The sequence below is a fragment of the Bos indicus genome, chromosome 26 (assembly GCF_029378745.1).
Source record: "Bos indicus isolate NIAB-ARS_2022 breed Sahiwal x Tharparkar chromosome 26, NIAB-ARS_B.indTharparkar_mat_pri_1.0, whole genome shotgun sequence".
Classification (NCBI taxonomy): domain Eukaryota; kingdom Metazoa; phylum Chordata; class Mammalia; order Artiodactyla; family Bovidae; genus Bos; species Bos indicus.
Window position 1 is genome coordinate 34353053 of NC_091785.1, and position 18988 is coordinate 34372040.

Consider the following 18988-nt stretch of genomic DNA (forward strand, 5'->3'; position numbering starts at 1 on the left):
ACCTTCCCTGGCCACCAATCGCATGATTCCCACATAAGCTTTCAAGTATTTTTACTGGCTTGACTCTTCACAGCTCATCTCTATCTTCCAGTGCCCAAGAATTAAGTGCCCTCTCCTGGCAATCAGGTGATCTGACTCAGAAACCAAAGCACACAGGAAAGGGATGATACACTTTTGACCAATTATTGTGATCCAAATTAAAGTGCCTATCTCAACTGTGCATGTATGGCTCCAAGTGTGACGCAATTTCAGGAAGCTTTGGCATGGACTTCCAAGTGCAATCCACAGATAGTAGGTCAGTCACATTTGGCCCTGGACACACTCACCAGCTGGAAGAGCAGTAGGAACCAGAATCCTTGACCACATGGTGTGAGTTCAGCCAATGGGCTCATCCACAGGGACACAAGGATGCTCTTATGAGATTCATAAATACGTACACACCCCAGGACGGGAACCATCTCAAAGCACCCCATAGGATTTAGCACAGCTTAGACAATAGCAAAGAAATTAACATGCAAAATACAGCAATTCTGCCATCACTTTCTAGGACAACTCTTATAAACGCTCTACCTCTCTGGGGAAGACACCCCCACATATTCTTTCCTCTACCACCTTGGTTTTACTTAGAACCATGGCTGTCTAGCGGAATGGCTTAGAAAGGATGAGGAGAAAGCCTGGAAGTATTTCTACATTACACACTGGGTGATATTCCAAAGACTCTCTACCTCCAGACATCTCTTTACATCTTAAGAGACAATGGAAAATCAGCCCAGAGCCTAAAAATGATAGGCTACTTTGGAGATGCACAATATGTAACATGCAGACTGGGGAATATGGAAAACAGTTTCTCCTGTACTGACTGATTTGTGAGATTTACAAATGAGAGAAAACACTTTGAGATTCTGGAGATGGTGATGAGGCAGTTTACCTATTCTTAAAAGTATCACAAACAATTCTTTACAATTATTACAAATGTTCTGAGACTCCAAGTACATCTTGCACTTCGATTTAATTTTGCTGTTAAAATCACGATGTGCCTAGTCATTTCATAATCATTCAATCTTACCTTTAAAAGAAAAAGGCCCTCAATCTCTGACAGGCAAGAGGAGACTCAGATACTAGAGGCTGCACTGGTTAATGGAAGACTGGGACCAACATACTTAATTTGATTTTGTTTGCAGTAATGCTTCCTAAGGCCCATTTGACTTCACACTCCAGGATGTCTGGCTCTAGCAAACCATCGTGGTTAGCCCGGTCAGGAAGATTTTTATGTGTAGTTCTTCCGCGTATTCTTGCCACCTCTTCTTGATCTCTTCTGATTCTGTTAAGTCCATACCATTTCTGTCCTTTATTGAGCCCATCTTTGCATGAAATGTTCCCTTGGTATCTCTAATTTTCTTGAAGAGATCTCTAGTCTTTCCTATTCTATTGTTTTCCTCTACTTCCTTGCACTGTTCATTTAAGAAGACCTTATCTCTCCTTGCTATTCTCTGGAACTCTGCATTCAGTTGGTTATATCTTTCCCTATCTCCCCTGCCTCTTGCTTCTCTTCTTTCCTCAGCTATTTGTAATGTCTCCTTGGACGATCACTTTGCCTTCTTGCATTTCTTTTTCTTTGGGATGGTTTTGGTCACTGCCTCCTGTACAATGTTATAAACCCCTGTCCATAGTTCTTCAGGCACTCTATCAGATCTAATCCCTTAACTCAATTCATTACCTCCACTGTATAATAATAAGGGATTTAAGTCATACCTGAATGGACTAGTGGTTTTCTCTACTTTCTTCAGTTGAAGCCTAAATTCTGCAATAAGGAGCTGATGAGCTGAGCCACAGTCAGCTCCAGGTCTTGTTTTTGCTGACTGTATAGAGCTTCTTCATCTTCTACTGCAAAGAATATAATCAATCTGATTTTGGTACTGACCATTTTGTGATGTCCATGTGGAGAGTCATCTCTTATGTTGTTGGAAAAGGATGTTTGCTATGACCAGTGTGTTCTCTTGACAAAATTCTGTTAGCCTTTGCCCTGTTTCATTTTGTACTCCAAGGCCAAATTTGCCTGTTACTCCAGGAATCTCTTGACTTTTTACATTGGCATTCCAACCCCTTATGATGAGAAAAGGACATCTTTTTCCAGTGTTAGTTCTAGAAGGTCTTGTAGGTCTTCATAGAACCAGTCAACTTCAGCTTCTTCAGTATCAGTAATTGGAGCACAGACTTGGATTACTGTGATGCTAAATGGTTTGCCTTGGAAATGAACCAAGATCATTCTGTCATTTTTGAGACTTTTTGTTGCATTACTGCAAACAAAGCTAGTGGAGGTAATGGAATTACAGCTGAGCTATTTCAAATCCTAAAAAATGATGTTGTTAAAGTGCCCCACTCAACAGGTCAGCAAATTTGGAAAAACTCAGCAGTGGCCACAGGACTAGAAAAGGTCATTTTTCATTCCAATCCCAAAGAAGGGCAGTGCCAAAAAAATGTTCAAACTACTGTACAAGTGCACTCTTCACATGCTAGTAAGGTCATGCTCAAAATCCTTTAAGACAGGCTTCAGCAGTATATGAAACGAGAACTTCCAGATGTACAAAGTGGGTTTAGAAAAGGCAAAGGAACCAGAGATCAAATTGCCAACATTTGTTGGCTCACAGAGAATGCAAAGAAATTCCAGAAAAATACTTACTTTTGCTTCACTGACTACATGAAAGCCTGTGACTGTGTGGATCACAACAAACTGTAGAAAACTCTTAAAGAGGTGGGAATACCAGACCACCTTACCTGTCTCCTGAGAAACCTGTATGTGGGTCAAAAAGCAACCATTAGAACCTTACATGGAACAACTGACTGGTTCAAAATTGGGAAAGAAGTACGACAAGCCTTTATATTGTGACCCTGTTTGTTTAACTTACATGCAGATTACATCATGCGAAATACAGAGCTGAATAAATCACAAGCTGGAATCAATACTGCTGGGAGAAATAACAACCTCAGATATGCAGATGATACCACTGTAATGGCAGAAAGAGGAACTAAAGAGCCTCTTGATGAGGGTGAGAGCAGAAAGTGAAAAAGCCAGCTGAAAACTCAACATTCAAAAAACTAAGATCATGGTATCCTGTCCCATCACTTCATGGCAAATAGAAGGGGAAAAGTGGAAGCAGTGATAGATTTTATTTCCTAGGGCTCCAAAATCACTGCAGACGGTGACTGCCGCCATGAAATTAAGACACTTACTCCTTGGAAGAAAAGCTATGTCAAATCTAGACAATGTATTAAAAAGCAAAGACATCATTTTGCTGACAAAGGTCCACATTGTCAAAGCTATGGCTTTTCCAGTAGTCATGTACCGATGACACAGTCAGACCATGAAGAAGATTGAGTGCCAAAGAACTGATGCTTTCAAATTGTGGTGCTGGAGAATACTCCTGAGAGTCCCTTGAACTGCAAGGAGATCAATCCAATCAATCCTATAGGAAAGCAACTCTGAATATTCATTGGAAGAACTGATGCTGAAGCGGAAGCTCCAACACTTTGGCTACCTGATGCGAGGAGCCAACTCATTGGAAAAGACCCTGATGTTGGGAAAGATTGAAGGCAACAGAAGGGGATGACAGAGGATGAGATGGTTGGATGGCATCACTGATGCAATGGACATGAATTTGAGCAAACTCTGGGAGACAGTAAAGGACAGGGAAGCCTGGCATGCTGCAGTCCATGGGGTCACAAAGAGTTGGACAGGACTTAACAACTGAACAACAACAACAAAACTTAATTTTGCACGGGTCAACCTTTCAATGCAGTGACTGTTCAGCACACAACTCAGCTTTTTCAGTGAATGGGGATTTCTACAATCTCTGGCGTGGCAGGGCAGGGAAATTCCGATTCCTTAGCTGAAAGGTGCAGTAAACAGATTAGTAGTGTTCACTAGGGAACCTTGGAGAATTTTCTCCAGAATCAAACACTAAATGAGCCCCCTGCAATCCAGATAATTCTCAAGTGTATTCCTTTATCACTGGCTGTGCTTGATTTACTGCAAAATGAGGAGGCAGATGTATGGGTTACCCAAAACATACACACTCTGAACTGGCAACCAAAATTTCCTTCAGCTGGCATAAACCATTCAAGGATCTTTGAGGGTGGGAAGATTTTAAACTCCCAAGAGAAAAAGATAACTAAGACGATTTACTCAGGTTAAGGGCCAAGTCGAAAGCTATTAAGACAAAAACCTTCTGATAATCACTGGGTGTTTGGAAAGAAGACCCAAAATGTTATCACTTGCCCTAAACTTAGAAGGATTAACATACCGATTTGAGAAAGTAGCTTGCAACCTGGACCCTCTATCAGGAGCTGACACAGTTCAGGAAGGGCAGACTCTTGAGCTGGAAGGGTTCCTCAGAGAGACAGCTCAAGAATCTAATTCCCTGTGAGGGTCCCTCCCAGAGGGCAGAGGGGGCCCAGTGGGGCTGGAGCAGCAAACTGCCATTTTAGAAGGCGAGGGTCTGTGGCCTCAAGTGTTCAGAGACTACAGAAGGACGCATTCAGCCATCCAGGCACAAAACTGACGTGATCTCAGCAGAATTTGAGACAAAAAAAAAAAACAAACCACCCGGTTAGAAATGTGAGAGAGGCTCCAGGGAGGGTTCACAGGAAAAAAAAAAAAAAAGGAAGATTGCCAGCTAAGTTAACCCTGTCTCCTCAGCTGTCTTCTGTGCTCTTGGCAAAGACCCTTCCTCACCTGTAACCAGCTGATCCAGATGAGAAAAAAAGTGAGAAAAATCAAAAGATCCAGCTTAGTGAACCAAAGCTGAGCCCTAAAATTTATGTCAGTTCAGAAATGAGAAACCACTGGGAGAGAGATTCCTTGGGAATCTGAGCGTTTTTCTATTACTCTTTCCCAGGAGAAAATAAATATAGAAATAGTATTTCCTTTTGCAGGTTTGATAGAGACAGACCAGGAAAATGCAAGAAGTTTCCCCAAAGGAAAGGAGTTGAGGTGGGGGAGGTCCCCCACAGCGTCACGATTAAGGGGCAGCTCCTTAACCTTTTCCAAAAGATGTGCAAAGTGCCATCGGAGGCTTCTAGACTCCACCCGGGGGTCTCTGAGCTCGGGTGCAAGCCGGGCACAACCAGTACAACCCAGGCCGGCCAGCCGCCCAGGAGGGTTTGGCCGAGATATCCGGGCCCAGGCCAACTCCGAAACTTGCTCAGCTGCGCCGGAGCTCAGCCTTTGGGCTGGGACGCGCTCCACCTGCCGGGCACCCTACTCGGCCCAGAATCCCTGCACCCCGCCCCTGCCTGGGGATAAGGCAGTTACCGGAGCACCCGCACGATTGGGGTGGCCGGACCAAGCCGGGAGCCGAGCTGCGCGCCCACCCCACCCCACCCCACCGCCCAAGCGCATCCCCTCGCAAGCTTTTACTCGGGGTCTGCAAGAAGCCCTCCGCTCTGACTGGCGCCCGCTCCAGAATCCCCGACTACCTGCCCTTTCGCCCCCCAAGCAGCCCCGCACTCTTCCGACCTCACTCGGGGACTCCTCGGTCCCTGGCATCTTTCCGAGGTGGCCGGGGCTTAGAAGGTGGGTCCCCATGTGCACCCCCGGCCCTCCAACAGGTGAGAAGCCTCGTCACGCCGACCCCCCGGCCTCCGTGCCTGGGAGGATCAAAAGATCTTCGGCACAGGTCCGGGCTGGGCAGGGGTAGCCGGCCTGGCTCACCTGAGCCCCAGAGGAACGCGAGGCGCACTCGGTGACGCACCCCCCTACCCTCGGCCCTGCTTTCTGGCGCCGTGAGGGGCGCGAAGGGGTTGGGGGCGCGCCGCCCCGGGACCCCGCGTCCTCACCTTTGAACCGCTCCATCGGGGCCGCGGCGTGCGCTCCTCGCGGCTCGGCTCGGGCGGCGCTGCGCTCTCGGCGCTCGGCTCCAAGCCCAGGGCCGCCGCGCTGGCCCCTCCCCGTGAGGTCACGCTCACGCCCGGACCTCCTGGCGCGGCTGCCGCGCCCGGGCCCCGGACCCGGTCCCCGCCCGGCGCGTCGCCCCCGCGGGGGAACTCCGCGGCCGGCCCCGGCGGACAGTCAGCTATCGAGTCCGCTCGCGCCCGGGGCCCCGCTCCCGCGCCAGCTGCTTCACGTCCCGGCTCCGAGACTTGACCAAACCCTGGGGGAGGCCCCCGGGAGGGGCGGGCTCGGGCAGCTTACAGGAGCTCTTCTTCCAACCACCAGGCTGCGAACCCACTGCCAGGAGGTGGAGACTGAGGTCTGAGTCGTGAGGCTGAGAGGTACCTAGAGCACACCCCCCGCCCCGGTTGACCCCTGGGTCCGCGCACTTTTGCCCTTGGCATTTCTCAAGGTAGGACATGGGGAGGGGGGTGGGGACAACCGAGTGCGTCCCCAGTTCTTCAGGACTTGCTGCTACTCTCTCGCAGTCTTTCTGGGTAGCCGATCGCAAAGACGTCTGCTTGCTGTCTTCTACCCCAGTCCAGGTTCCCTGGGCGCTTTGGTTCTCCCAGGACTAGAATTTATAGATCCGCCTAGATAAACCCCGGAGAGCAGGGTTCCTGGGCAGGCTAAGCGCCGACCGCCCCGAGGGGCAGCATCTATTCCCTAGGAGCCCAGTCTTGGCTCTAACTCCACCACTGCTGCCAGGAAGCTGCGCACTTCCCGTCTTTTACCTTCCTTTTTTTGATCATTGGTCCCTCCATCAACAGGCCCATGTCCTCCCCACCGGCCCCCAAGGAAGATCCATGTTTTCCTTTAAACTTCCATTTTCACTTTAAAATTTCAATCACAGTTTGTGCTGAACGCCTGGTTTTGCAGCAAGTCTCCCCCAACTTCCTCGAAGGAACACTTAAGGAAGATTTGTTGCTGCTGCTGCTGTTTTCCAAAAGACTTCCTAATTCTTTCTTGGAACAGCAGTGTTAGCCCTGATGTGTTGAGACCTTCTGCCCCAGCAGTCTTAGAAATGTTTTCTCAGTCCCATTAGCAGCTCACATTCTCCATAGCATCCATGGAGCTGTCCTCGCAAGCCAGGCATGGGATGCTAAGGGCTGTACATGCATAGCCTTTCATTTTTCCTATAAGCCTGTGATCTGAGTAGTATTATTTCTACCATGTAGGTAAAGAAATTGATGCTTACAGAGGTTAAACTTGCCCAAAGTCACACAGCTAAAGGGAGCCCAGCAGACATTAAGCCCAGGTGGTCTGCTTCTAGATGTTTACCACAAAACTTTCCTGGAGCTCGAGGAAGTACCAGGCTGTCTGTCACTGTCTTGGGAAGCCTCAGATCACGGAATAATGATGGCCCAGCCAGGTAGGGGCTCTGGTTAGACCCAAGCACAAGGCATTCTGGGAACCCAGTGGAGGGCCCTGATCCCACCTGGACAAGCCTCCTAAACCTTCTAGAAGAGGAAATGACTGAGCTGAGTCTTAAAAGATGAGTTAGAGCTAGTTTGGTGACAGGAGAGGCAGAGTGACTACAGCCTTCCCGGGAGACAGCGGGGAGCCATTTTAAGGGTCCAGTAGTTGTGTGCTGCTACTACTGCTGCTGCTGAGTCGCTTCAGTCGTGTCTGACTCTGTGCGACCCCATGGATGGCAGCCCACCAGGCTCCCCCGTCCCTGGATTCTCCAGGCAAGAACACTGGAGTGGGTTGCCATTTCCTTCTCCAATGCATGAAAGTGAAAAGAAAAAGTGAAGTCGCTCAGTCCTGTCCGATTCTTAGTGACCGCATGGACTGCTGCTGAAGCCAAAATACCCCAGGAGTGGAGAAGGTGAGGCTAAAGGGGCGGGCACAGGCCTGCTCCAGGATCCAGAACACGGAGTGATCTGAAAGTTAAGAGGATTGGGCACCCCTGAAAAGTGAAGGTGTCCGGGATTTCCTGGGCAGCTGAGTGGAGGGTGGAGTGTAGGAAGCAGTAGCACCAGCCAGGTGAGAAGTCAGTGAGGTGGTAGAAACCTGGAGGAGAGGACTGGGGCAGAAATAGGCAGAAGTTCAAGGCCAGGGCTCTGTGCCTGAGCGTAGGGCTTGAGGGAGATGGAATCGGATGCAGATAAGTGTCAGCAAGTTGGGGTGTTGGGGGCAGAAAGTGAAGGACCCCTAGCAACTCGAAGTAGGCCTAGGGACCCAGGTCTGAGCCCTCCAAGTCACCCCCATGCATTATTTCAGTCCTCTCAGCCACTCTTCCAGGTGGACTGGGCTCATGGGGGTTCTGAAAATAGGAAGAGTGTGGGCATCTCGGGGAACAAGGGAAAGGAAATAGTGTTCCAGGGGCCTCGAGAAGCAGGGACTGGGAACTGGGTCAGGATGGGGGAGGGTCTCTTGCTTTTTTATGTTCTCCCTCCTCCCGCCGTTTCCTCATCTTGCAAATGGCCGGGCATGGCACCCACCCTCCGATATACAGTGTCCAGAGACAACTGGACATTGCTGGGTCCCCGGTTTCCTTTCAAGTTCTCCAGGGGAATCTGGTTGTGCAGCCTGGCAATTTGAGACCAGCCTCAAGTCTGGTGGCTGGTCATGCCTGACCAGATTTCAACTCCAGCCATCAGCTGGGACCAGTAGGTTACAGGGTCCAGCCCCCCTCCTCAGTCAGGCCTTTGTCACTGCTGACCCTCCCAGAGGGGTGAGGCTGACTCTAACTGAGGTCATTAAGTACAAAAGGTAGAATTCAAGTGTTTCCATCCTATGAATGGAGAGGATTTGGGGGCCTCACCCAAGTCACCAAGTGAGGTAATCTCTTTCAGAACTCAGATTCAAAATTCATGTTTCCTGGTTCCAAATCCTGTGCTGTCACACCCCTGCCTGGCTTTCCAGGGCTCTAACAGGGCTTCACTCTAGCCAGTCCCCTGGTGGCTGGCTCTGTTAGCACTTCCGGTAATGGCACCATCCTCTCAGAAAGTTGCGGGGGGCTCCATATCTCTCATGCCTGCTCCCTCTCCCCATTCCCCCACCACCACCCAGCTCCAGCCCTTTAATTGCCTCTTCTTAAATCCTCTCTAGTTTATCCACGGAGACTTGGCAAATCCCAGAGCCTCTAGACAAACAGAAATCAATCAGAAATGTAAGCAGAATGAATTTAAAATGGGACTTCACCACCCTTTTCAAGAATGAAACTGAAACACTACTTCAAACCATCAGTAGGAATCAGGGCTTTGGAAGACTCAGCATTGTGTCCTCCTTTTTCCAAGTCGCATGTGTGTGTGTGGCTCAATTGTGTCCAACTGTTTACAACCCTATGGATTGTAGCCCACCAGGTTCCTCTGTCCATGGGATTTTCCGGGCAAGAATACTGGAGTGGGTAGCCATTCCCTTCTCCAGGGGATCTTCCCAACCCAGGGATTGAACCCGGGTCTCCTACACTGCAGAGAGAGTCTTTACTGTCTGAATCACCAGAGAAGGTCCAAGTCCTGGATGCAGTTTAACCCCGTGTCTTTAGTCCCTTTGCAACTTTGATAAAGGAGCCACCCCATTCAAATTCTAATTCATTGAGTTTCTGGCCTCTAGGATCAGAAGATCTGGTTTCCTGTACCTTCTCAACCTTCTGAGGGCTCTGACCAACCCCACCCCAGACAGACCACAGGATCCCTAATGGGCTGTTCTGTTGCAGGCAGTCCTGAAACCAAACTGAGCACCTCCAATCTGGAGGGTAGGTAGTGGGTGGGTGTTCCCACCAAGTTCAGCAGGGGTGGGGGTGCACCAGGGCCTCTGGGTGTTGTGGAAGAGTCTGGAATCTGCTAGAAGGGCTGATTCTCCCCTAATTTCTAAACCAGTTCTCGGCACCAGACAGGTTTGTTCAATCATAAATTGTTGAGGCAGTTGCCAGCTGAGGCAATGAGGAGGGGAGCCCAGCTTTATAAAATTATCCTATTTAATTCTCACAGCCATCCAGGCAGCATATACATTTCCCCTTATTTCACACATGGTGACCTTGGAACTTGCTCAAGGTCACCACTCGGCAGGACCCAAGTCAGTCCCATTTGAGCACCATCTCTGACCCAACCACCTAGGAGTATAACTGCTGGGTGATTTGTTAATTCCATGCTTAACTCTTTGAGGAACTACCCAAAATATTTTTGCAGAAGCTCCACCATTTCACATTCCTACCAGCAAGGCATAGGGGTTCCCGTTTCTCCATACCCTCATCAAAACTTTTTATTTTCCATTTTTAAAAATTATTCCCATCCTAGTAGGTTTCATTATTTTTTCATTATTTTTTTAAGACATGTCACCATGACATGAAGGTAACATTTCTTCTTAAATCTGAGTGGTTGCTACAAGAGTGTATTTTATATTATATAGTGAGGACCACTGGCTCAGGTTAACCCTCTCATAGTTTTGCTGATGCATTTGAAGAAGCCAAGACCTAGAATTTTGAAGTAGAAAGTGTTTATTCAATATTCAGGTGACTGACCCTCCTGGCCAGCATGTTTGAAATACTTCAGAATTTAAAATAAGTAAATAACAATAAATATTTGGGTGGCTCAGAGGGTAAAGAATCTGCCTACAATGCAAGAGACCTGGGTTCAATCCCTGGGTCAGGAAGATCACCTGGAGAAGGAAATGGCAATCCACTCTAGTATTCTTGCCTGGAAAATTCCATGGAGAGAGCCTGGCGGACTATGGTCCATGGGGTCACTAAGAATTGGACATGACTGAGTGACTAACACTTTCAGAGAAATGAAGACAGCCAAGGCCTCGAGGAAGGGGCGTAGATGGAGGCGAGGGGAGTGGGTGGACACACGCCTCCTTGCTCTGTCTTTTCCTCTCCCCATGCTGTCTTTCCTAATGCTTGCCCCAGCCCATCTCCAGGCCCTTTTGTCTCCTAACTTCTGCCCAGATTCCCAGTCCATTGATGCAGAACATTTCAGAGCTGTTTGGAAACCAGGAATCACCAGAGAATCCAACACTCAGGAGGCCAGAATCCAGAGAGGTGCCAGCACCAACCAAAGCAGACCAGCAGCTGGCAGGTGGCACCAGCGCCCAGTCTCAGCGTCCAGCAAGAGCTCTTCTTCCAGCTGCTTGTGCTCAGGGCTCAGCTGCCCTTTCTCCCTGGGTAGTCCCAACACTGTGTCACCCTAAGTTGTACAGAACCCCCGAAATGTGCCTGAATTATGGTGCCTAGACAGTGGTCAGGGTCTTGGTCTTGGTTTCACTTCTTGATTTTTTTTTTTTTTTTGCTGACTCTTCCTGTGATTGCTAAGATAATCATTTCTCAGATGAGGCTTGGGCAGAAATGCAGCCGGACCAGAACTGACAGCCTTGCAGGTTCCTCAGAGTCCCCAGATAAGGACACCTTGCAGAGAAGTCATTCATTTGTGCCTGGAAGCTGAGAGTACTTCCTGCTTCCTTCCCCAAACTCCTGTCCCCATGCAGAGCCCCAGCTGGTCCTTCCAGACCCAGCCCAGAGGCCTTTCTCCTTCATCAAGGCTTCCCAGAACATTTTGAAAGGACTGAAGGATTAAAAGGATTCTTGAAATCCTGTTAACACTTTCCCACTTCCAAAATCCATTTCTCATTTAATATCAGAAAACAACTAACCTTCTTTTTAGGTCTTAAGCTCTCCAAAAAGCCTGCAGGATCTTGTGAGCAGGAACTCAGTAATAAGCCCCTTGATTGCCAGCCAATCTGGACTGGCAAGTCTCAGGTGCCTAGGTTTATAGACTGGCTGTGGGTCCACAGACCCTGCCATAAAGCCCACAGCCACTTGTCTGCAATAGGTGCTTTCCCAGCACTGTGCTGCCAACAGGCTCAGCTCCCCAAGGCCTCTTGGGGCTGCCTGGGCCCACACCAGGCCAGAACAGCTCAGCCTCTTAATCCTCCATCTAGCAAGGCTGAGCTTCAAATCCTCATCACTGCATTTCAGAACCCACTCCCTCCAGGCTGACCTGCCTGGTGACTCTTCTTCCCACTCCTTGGTGTACTCTTTTTGGATCACTTTCCAATGGCTGGATGAAAGGAGTGGAATTTTAAGTCTTTTGTCCTAAAGTCACTGACTGGGGTAAGGGATAAAATATAAAACCTGGTATTGTTAACTATGGGCTTCCCTGGTGGCTCAGTGGTAAAAACTCTGCCTGCCAATGCAGGAGATGTGGGTTCCTTCCCTGGGTTGGGCCGATCCTCTGGGGAGGTGGGGAGGAGGGCAGATGGCAACCCACTGCAGTATTCTTGTCTGAAGAATTCTGTGGACAGAGGAGCCTGGTGGGCTACAGCCCATGGATGCCACAAATCGGACATGACTTAGCTACTGAGCACTCATACATAGGGTAAAAGGGATAGAAATGGGAAGTAGTTACTGAATAATTGCCTCAATCTTGCAGAAACAAGATTTCATGTATATTGAAGACAAAGTAGGCATGCACTGATGGAGCTCCTGCTTAGCAGCCCTGGGAGAGGCAGGAGGGATTAGAAGGCAGTCTGGGGGAGCTCAGGCGCATCTCTGTGACCCTGATCCAGGAGCCTTCCCCAGCAGGTCCTCTCTGCTGCTGCCAGCTCACCAATATGCCTACCCTTAGGCACACAGCATGGTTTTTCTTTGAAAGTATCCATTGAGTTCAGTTCCCCCAGTCCCAAGTTCGGTAAGGAATGTGCCGAGAGAATGACTGACCTGGAGCCACAGGAGCAGGATTGGAGCTGGACTCTGAGTCTCCTGATTCCCAGGCCAGGGCTCTTTCTGCAGCAGCCACTGTGCTCAGGGTAGAAGCAGGTCTGAACCCAGCTCTTCCAGGATGGAAAATGCTGCCACATCTGACCAAGGCCTCTGGGCCTGTTCTGCTGACAGTCTTTCTAGAGCCCCAGACACCAGGCTCTTCACTGTGGGTACAGCCTAGCACACAGAATTATCCACAAGTCATCATGAAAGAGTGAAGCATTTTCCACAGGCGTGATCGTATCCCTGAAGGGACAAAAATTTGTTCTTGGGAGGGGCAAGAAAAATCTCACGGTATATAAACACACATATAGCATATAAACAGATACACAGTATGTCTATGGCATTAAAATTTCACGGGCAAGTAAAATCTCAGCCGCCAATTAAAACATGTTTAGGACTTTCCCCATACCACCAAACAATGCTCTGGTATCAGCTGGGTAGTCTATGATTTGACTCAACTCTGACACCATCTACCTGGAGATAGCATCAACTCCAAAAGATTAAGGGTTCAGTCCTACGAGACTGTGCTCCAAGCCCTTCCCCACCCCTAATCCCCACAGCTTCTGATGCCAATCCCAAATTCAGGTCATCACGTGTGCTTCTGATCAATTGCCTATATACTGGTGATGCCCAAGACTTTCTTTTCAGGTTTGGTTAATTTGCACGAGTGGCTCACAGAACTCAGAAATACATTTTACTTCCTAGATTACCAGTTTGTAATAAAAGGATACAGCTCAAGAATGGCCAGGTGGAAGAGATGCCAAGGGCAAGGTCTGGGGAAAGGGCACAGAGCTGCATGCCTCTCCCAGCTCATCGCTATCTCCAGATCTCCAGGTATTCATGAAAGCTGGAAGTTCTCCGAACCCTTTCCTTTTGGGTTGTTATGGAGTCTTCATTACATGGATATTACTGATTAAATCACCAGCCACTAGTGATTTATTCAAGCTTCATCCCCTTCTCCCCTTCCTTGGGGCAGAATGGGAGTCAGGGGGTTGGGACTGAAAGTTCTAACCCTTAAGTCACATGGTTGGTTCTCCTGGCAACCTGCCCCCATCCTTAGGATCGCTCCAAAATCACCTCATTAACATAAACATGGGTATGATGAAAGGGGGTTGTTATGAATATCAAGACACCTTTATCACGCTTATTTATCACTTAGGAAAGTTACAATATCACAAATAGAACCTAGGAGAAAATGTCTACAAAGGCTCCTGGATGGGGAGTTCCCTGGTGGCCCAGTGGCTAAGGGGGCCTGGGTGTGATCCCTGGTCAGGGAACTGAGATCCCACATGCAACAACTAAATATCCCAAGTGTAACTTAGACCTGATGCAGCCAAAAAACTAAATAAATAATTTTTTTTTAAAGGCTCATGAACAGAGGCGATGATGAAAGAAAGGTGAAAAACACCAGAATACAGGCTCTAGAGTCAAGGTTAGACTCTCCCCTCTACCTCTTTCTAGCTGATGACCTTGGGCAACATGCTCAACTTTTACGCCAGTTTATCCCTTAAGTCAAATCAAGATAAAAACTGTATTCACCTCACAGGTTGGCTGTGAGGATTTCATGAGATAGACAATACACATAAGGCACTTAATTCCATGTCTGAGACATAAGTTCACAATAGGTGTTAGATGCAACGATGATCAAGACAGCTGGAAGGGAGGGCGTCTTCCCCCTACATGGTAAAGAATCTGCCTGCAGTGCAGGAGACACAGGAGACTCGGGTTCGACCCCTGGGTCGGGAAGATCCCCTGGAGGAGGAAATAGCAACCCACTCCAGTATTCTTGCTGGAAAAATCCCATGGACAGAGGAGCCTAGCAGGTTACAGTCCAAAGAGTCGGGTGCAATTAAGCACACATGCCTCCTATGGCAGAGAAAACAAAGCTATGGCTGGTTTCAGAAATCCCTCTACAGGAAGAAGGGTCCTGCTTGGTGCCAAGGATTAGAACTGGTGCTAAGATTTCAACCACTCATCCACCCACCCACCCACTCAGGTCTCTGCTCTCCATCTCTACTTCCCTGTGTCTGACACTAAGCATGGCACCTGGGGCTTTATTGGATGATAAACTGCACAAAGGGATTTATAGCCTCAAAGGGGACCAGAAACTCCATCTTCACTGGCAAAATGTCTTATCTACTAAGTGAGTGCTTCTTAGATGGTAACATGTATAGGAATCACCTGGGGATCTTGTTAACATTCAACTTCTGATCCCGAAGATCTGGAGTGGGACTGGAGAATCTGCCTTTGTGACAGCCTCCCAGGCGATGGGGATGCCCTGGTCCAGCACCACTAATTGGGGAGCCAGACATTCACGAGGCTTTCCTTTCCCACCGTTAACCAAACCCAGGAAATGATGCTTCCCTTTCTCTGCTGATGGTTGCCTATTATTTTATCATGGGCCCATGATAAAAGCATCTAGAAATTTTTATGCTGGTAAATTCTAGAGAAGACTCTTGAGAGTCCCTTGGACAGCAAGGACATCAAATCAGTCAATCCTAAGGGAAATCAACCCTGAATACTCATTGGAACGACTGATGCTAAAGCTCCAATACTTTGGCCACCTGATGCGAAGAGCTGACTCACTGGATAAGACCCTGATGCTGGGAAAGACTGAAGGCAGGAGGAGTAGAGGATGACAGAGGATAAGATGGTTGGATGGCATCACTGACTCGATGGACATGCATTTGAGCAAACTCCAGGAGATGGTGAAGGACAGGGAAGCCTGCAGTGCTGCAGTCCTAGGGTTGCAAAGAGTTGGATAAAACTCAGTGACTGAATGAACAACAACAACAAATTCTGGAACAAAGTCCTCAAGGCGAGTCCATTCTGTACCTGGGGTCACAACTGGTTTCTGAGGATTCTGAACGTTCAGTTACAGTGAGCTCGCTTCAGTGCTCCAACTGGATCACACAGTTGTACTTGTTTTTCTTTCAGGATCAAAATACTCTGGGGGAGGGAGATGAGAAGGGGGTTAGGAGGAGAGAGGGGAGGGAGAAGAAAAGGCTGGCCAGGAGGAGACAGCCTGGAGAGAGAGAGGAGGCTCCCAGCCAGGCTCTTCCAACTACCCTTTTGTTTGGAAACAGCCTCAGGTAGCCAGCATTTCTCCTGGCAGAAACAACTGAGAGAATGTAAATGGGAATAGAGGAGGCTTCACCAGGGCAGAGCACTTGAAACCAGGCCACTAAAATCGGCCAGTGTCTGGGGACCTCGTTCGGTCACTCGATTAGAATTTTTAGTGTAATTCAAGTAATGTTTACGGAAGGTCCCAGAGCAGAAGGGCCTGGGGTGTGGGGTTTGGAGCCAAGAACAGGCAGGTCCCAGATGGCAAGGAACAACAATCGTTTTTCTTTTTTTTAAAAAAGCACTTGAGGAGCAGTTTTCTCAGAAAAAGAGTAACCTGTTAACACATACAGTAAGAGTCCAGTCTCTCAACTTGGACTGTTGAGAGAATGCAGCTGCCCGTGTGCGTGACCTGTGGATGGGCTCTTGGGTCGGCCCCACCCGCCTCAGGGCTCTTGGTAGGATTCACATCCTCCCACACAAAATACTCTCACAATTCAAACAACACGTGGGGGCATCACAGTGCTCAGTGTCTTAGAATCCATAGTCTCCCCAACAGATGGGCCACCTCCAACGGGGCTGTAAGAGTGGGAGAGCTGGAACTACCCCCGGCCAAGTGGCTAAGACTGTGTTCCCAATGCAGGCGTTTGATCCCTGGTTCAGACACAGATCCTGCATGCCGCAACTAAGACCCAGCACAGTTAAATAAATAAGCAAAGATAAATATTAAAAAAAGAAAAGTGGGAGAACTTGGGAGGCTATGATAAAGATTTTCCTGAGCTGGGTCATAGCTTGACTCAGTCCTTCTGACTGAAGGGCTGGCATGACTGAATTATCCCAGGTCCATCACTGATGATCAGTGTGACATTGAGCATTCATCATCTGTAAAATGGGGATAATAATAATACCTACTTCATAGACATGTTGTAAGGATGCTCCAGGATGAAGCACAGAAAAAACAGCATAATATCTGCTATTGAGTGAATGTTCAAAACCGGGTTGTGGGTGCATTTATCTAGGGCTTAAGTTTTGGACTGGGGTGGGGTGGGATGGGTGGAGGAGAGAGGTAAAGGAAAGAGCTAAGAGCTTAGAATGTAGTTTTTCTTCCAATGCTTTCCTTCATGTGCATAGAACCTATTTAACACCCTCATCCTAAGCCATAAATGTATATCCTTCCTGCTCAAACTTCTTGCCCATTGTCCACTAGGGAAAAAGCTAACTCGCCACTTCAGAGCCTCTAATGACAGAGCTCTGGAAACACAATGCTCTTTTTTCTTTCCGTTGTTGCATGCAAACTCTTAGTTGCGACATGTGCGATCCAGTTGCCTGACCAGGGATTGAACCTGGGCCTGCTGCACTGCGAGCATGGAGCCTTCAGCCACTGGACCGCCAGGGAAGATCCCTGCCCTAGCTCTTGATTTCCACTTTCTCCAATCTCCCATCCTTCTGCATCTCCAGTCAACACTTGGTTGAATCTCATTCTTCTCCAAAATCGACTGCATCTTTCTCCACTATATAGCTTTTGGGTTTTACAATAAAAATAAAACTCTGTTTACATTTTTTCAAATTAACTGCCCTTCTTTGTCATTGAATGTATTTTTAATTGCTGTGTTGAATTCCAAGTAATTGCTATGTCATAATTTTTATAATCATCCTCCCACGGAGGGGTATTGGAGTGATTACTAGATTTCAATGTTCTAAATAGAACATCAAAAAACATCTTAATACAGATTATCTTTCTTCCTTTTAAAAACATTTTTTATTGAGATATAATTGACATACTGTGCAAATCACCCATTTAAAGTATACCATTTAATGCTTTTTACTATATTAATAGAGTGGTGCAACTGTTCATGGGGTCACAAAGAGCTGGACACAGCTAGGCGATGGCACCCCACTCCAGTACTCTTGCCTGGAAAATCCCATGGGCGGAGGAGCCTGGTAGGCTGCAGTCTATGGTGTTGCTAAGAGTTGGACACGACTGAGCGACTTCACTTTCACTTTTCACTTTCATGCATTGGAGAAGGAAATGGCAACCCACTCCAGTGTTCCTGCCTGGAGAACCCCAGGGACGGGGGAGCCTGGTGGGCTGCCGTCTATGGGGTCGCACAGAGTCGGACACGACTGAAGCGACTCAGCAGCAGGGACTGAACAACAACCACCATCACCACAATTAATTTTAGAACATCTTTGTCACGCTAAGAGGAAATCTTATACCTATCAGTCATCACCCCATTCTCCCCATTCCCTCAGCATTAGGCAATCACTAATCTATCTTCTGAATCGACAGATCTGCTTGTTCTGGAAATAAATGGAATTATTTAATATCCCCAAAGACATTCCATTCCACTGTCTTTTCTGCCTGGATTCTTCCAATTGGCATAATGTTTTCAAAGTTCATCCATTTTACAGTATGTATCAGAACTTGTTCCTTTATACTTTCAAGTAACATTCCATTGTATGGCTGTATCACATTTTATTTATGAATTCATCAGTTGCTGGACAATGATTTGCTTCCACTTTGGGTCTATTATAAATAATGCTGCTGTAAATATTCATGTACACTGCTTTGTACGCATGCGTGTTTTCATTTCTATTGGGTGCACTGAGTAGCTATGCCCTTACTCAGCTGTTGCTCTTGTGGTTCAGCCCTTGTTCATACGTTGAGCTCACGCTCTCCTCTCCACCCCAAACCTGCTCCTCTTCCAAAGCACACTACAGGTTCCACCACCTCTCCTGTTGCACAACCCAGAAACTCAGCCATCAGCCTGTATGCTACTCTCAACTCTTCCACCCTCTTCCCCATTGCAGCCCACATCCAGCCCAGTTGCAACTCAGATAGAAGCATGGTCCAAGAATGCTTTGCAAATGGTCTAGAATCAATCAGGCCATTAATTCTTTACACACTCATACCCCTCTGTTTATATTTGTCGAGTTACTGGATTAATGTCTGCTGCTGCTGCTAAGTCACTTCAGTCGTGTCCGACTCTGTGCGACCCCAGAGACGGCAGCCCACCAGGCTCCCCCGTCCCTAGGATTATCCAGGCAAGAACACTGGAGTGGGTTGCCATTTCCTTCTCTAATACATGAAAGTGAAAAGTGAAAGTGAAGTCGCTCAGTCGTGTCCAACTCTTTGCCACCCCATGGACTACAGCCTACCAGGCTCCTCCACCCATGGGGTTTTCCAGGCAAGAGTACTGGAGTGGGGTGCCACCGCCTTCTCCGGATTGTCTATTTGCTATTTTATCTCAAGTGCTCAACATAGCTCCTACTGCCTACTTTATAGCAAG

The 18988-nt window shown here is 48.0% G+C and overlaps 1 protein-coding gene across 3 annotated transcripts in view; it reads right to left on the minus strand.

The window, feature by feature from the left end:
* The window catches only part of AFAP1L2 (actin filament associated protein 1 like 2), a 142736-nt gene that overhangs the window by 110778 nt on the left and 12970 nt on the right, over window positions 1–18988 (minus strand). The window contains exon 1 of one of the 3 annotated variants that reach the window (XM_019952940.2): window positions 5836–5976. The exons of 1 other annotated variant lie outside the window; for it this stretch is intronic. In XM_019952940.2, coding sequence (XP_019808499.2) covers window positions 5836–5851 — 16 coding nt within the window. In that variant the 5' untranslated portion in view covers window positions 5852–5976. Of the gene's footprint in view, window positions 1–5835; window positions 5977–18988 lie in introns of those variants that run through there. One more of the 3 variants, XM_070780880.1, reaches the window with a different exon arrangement.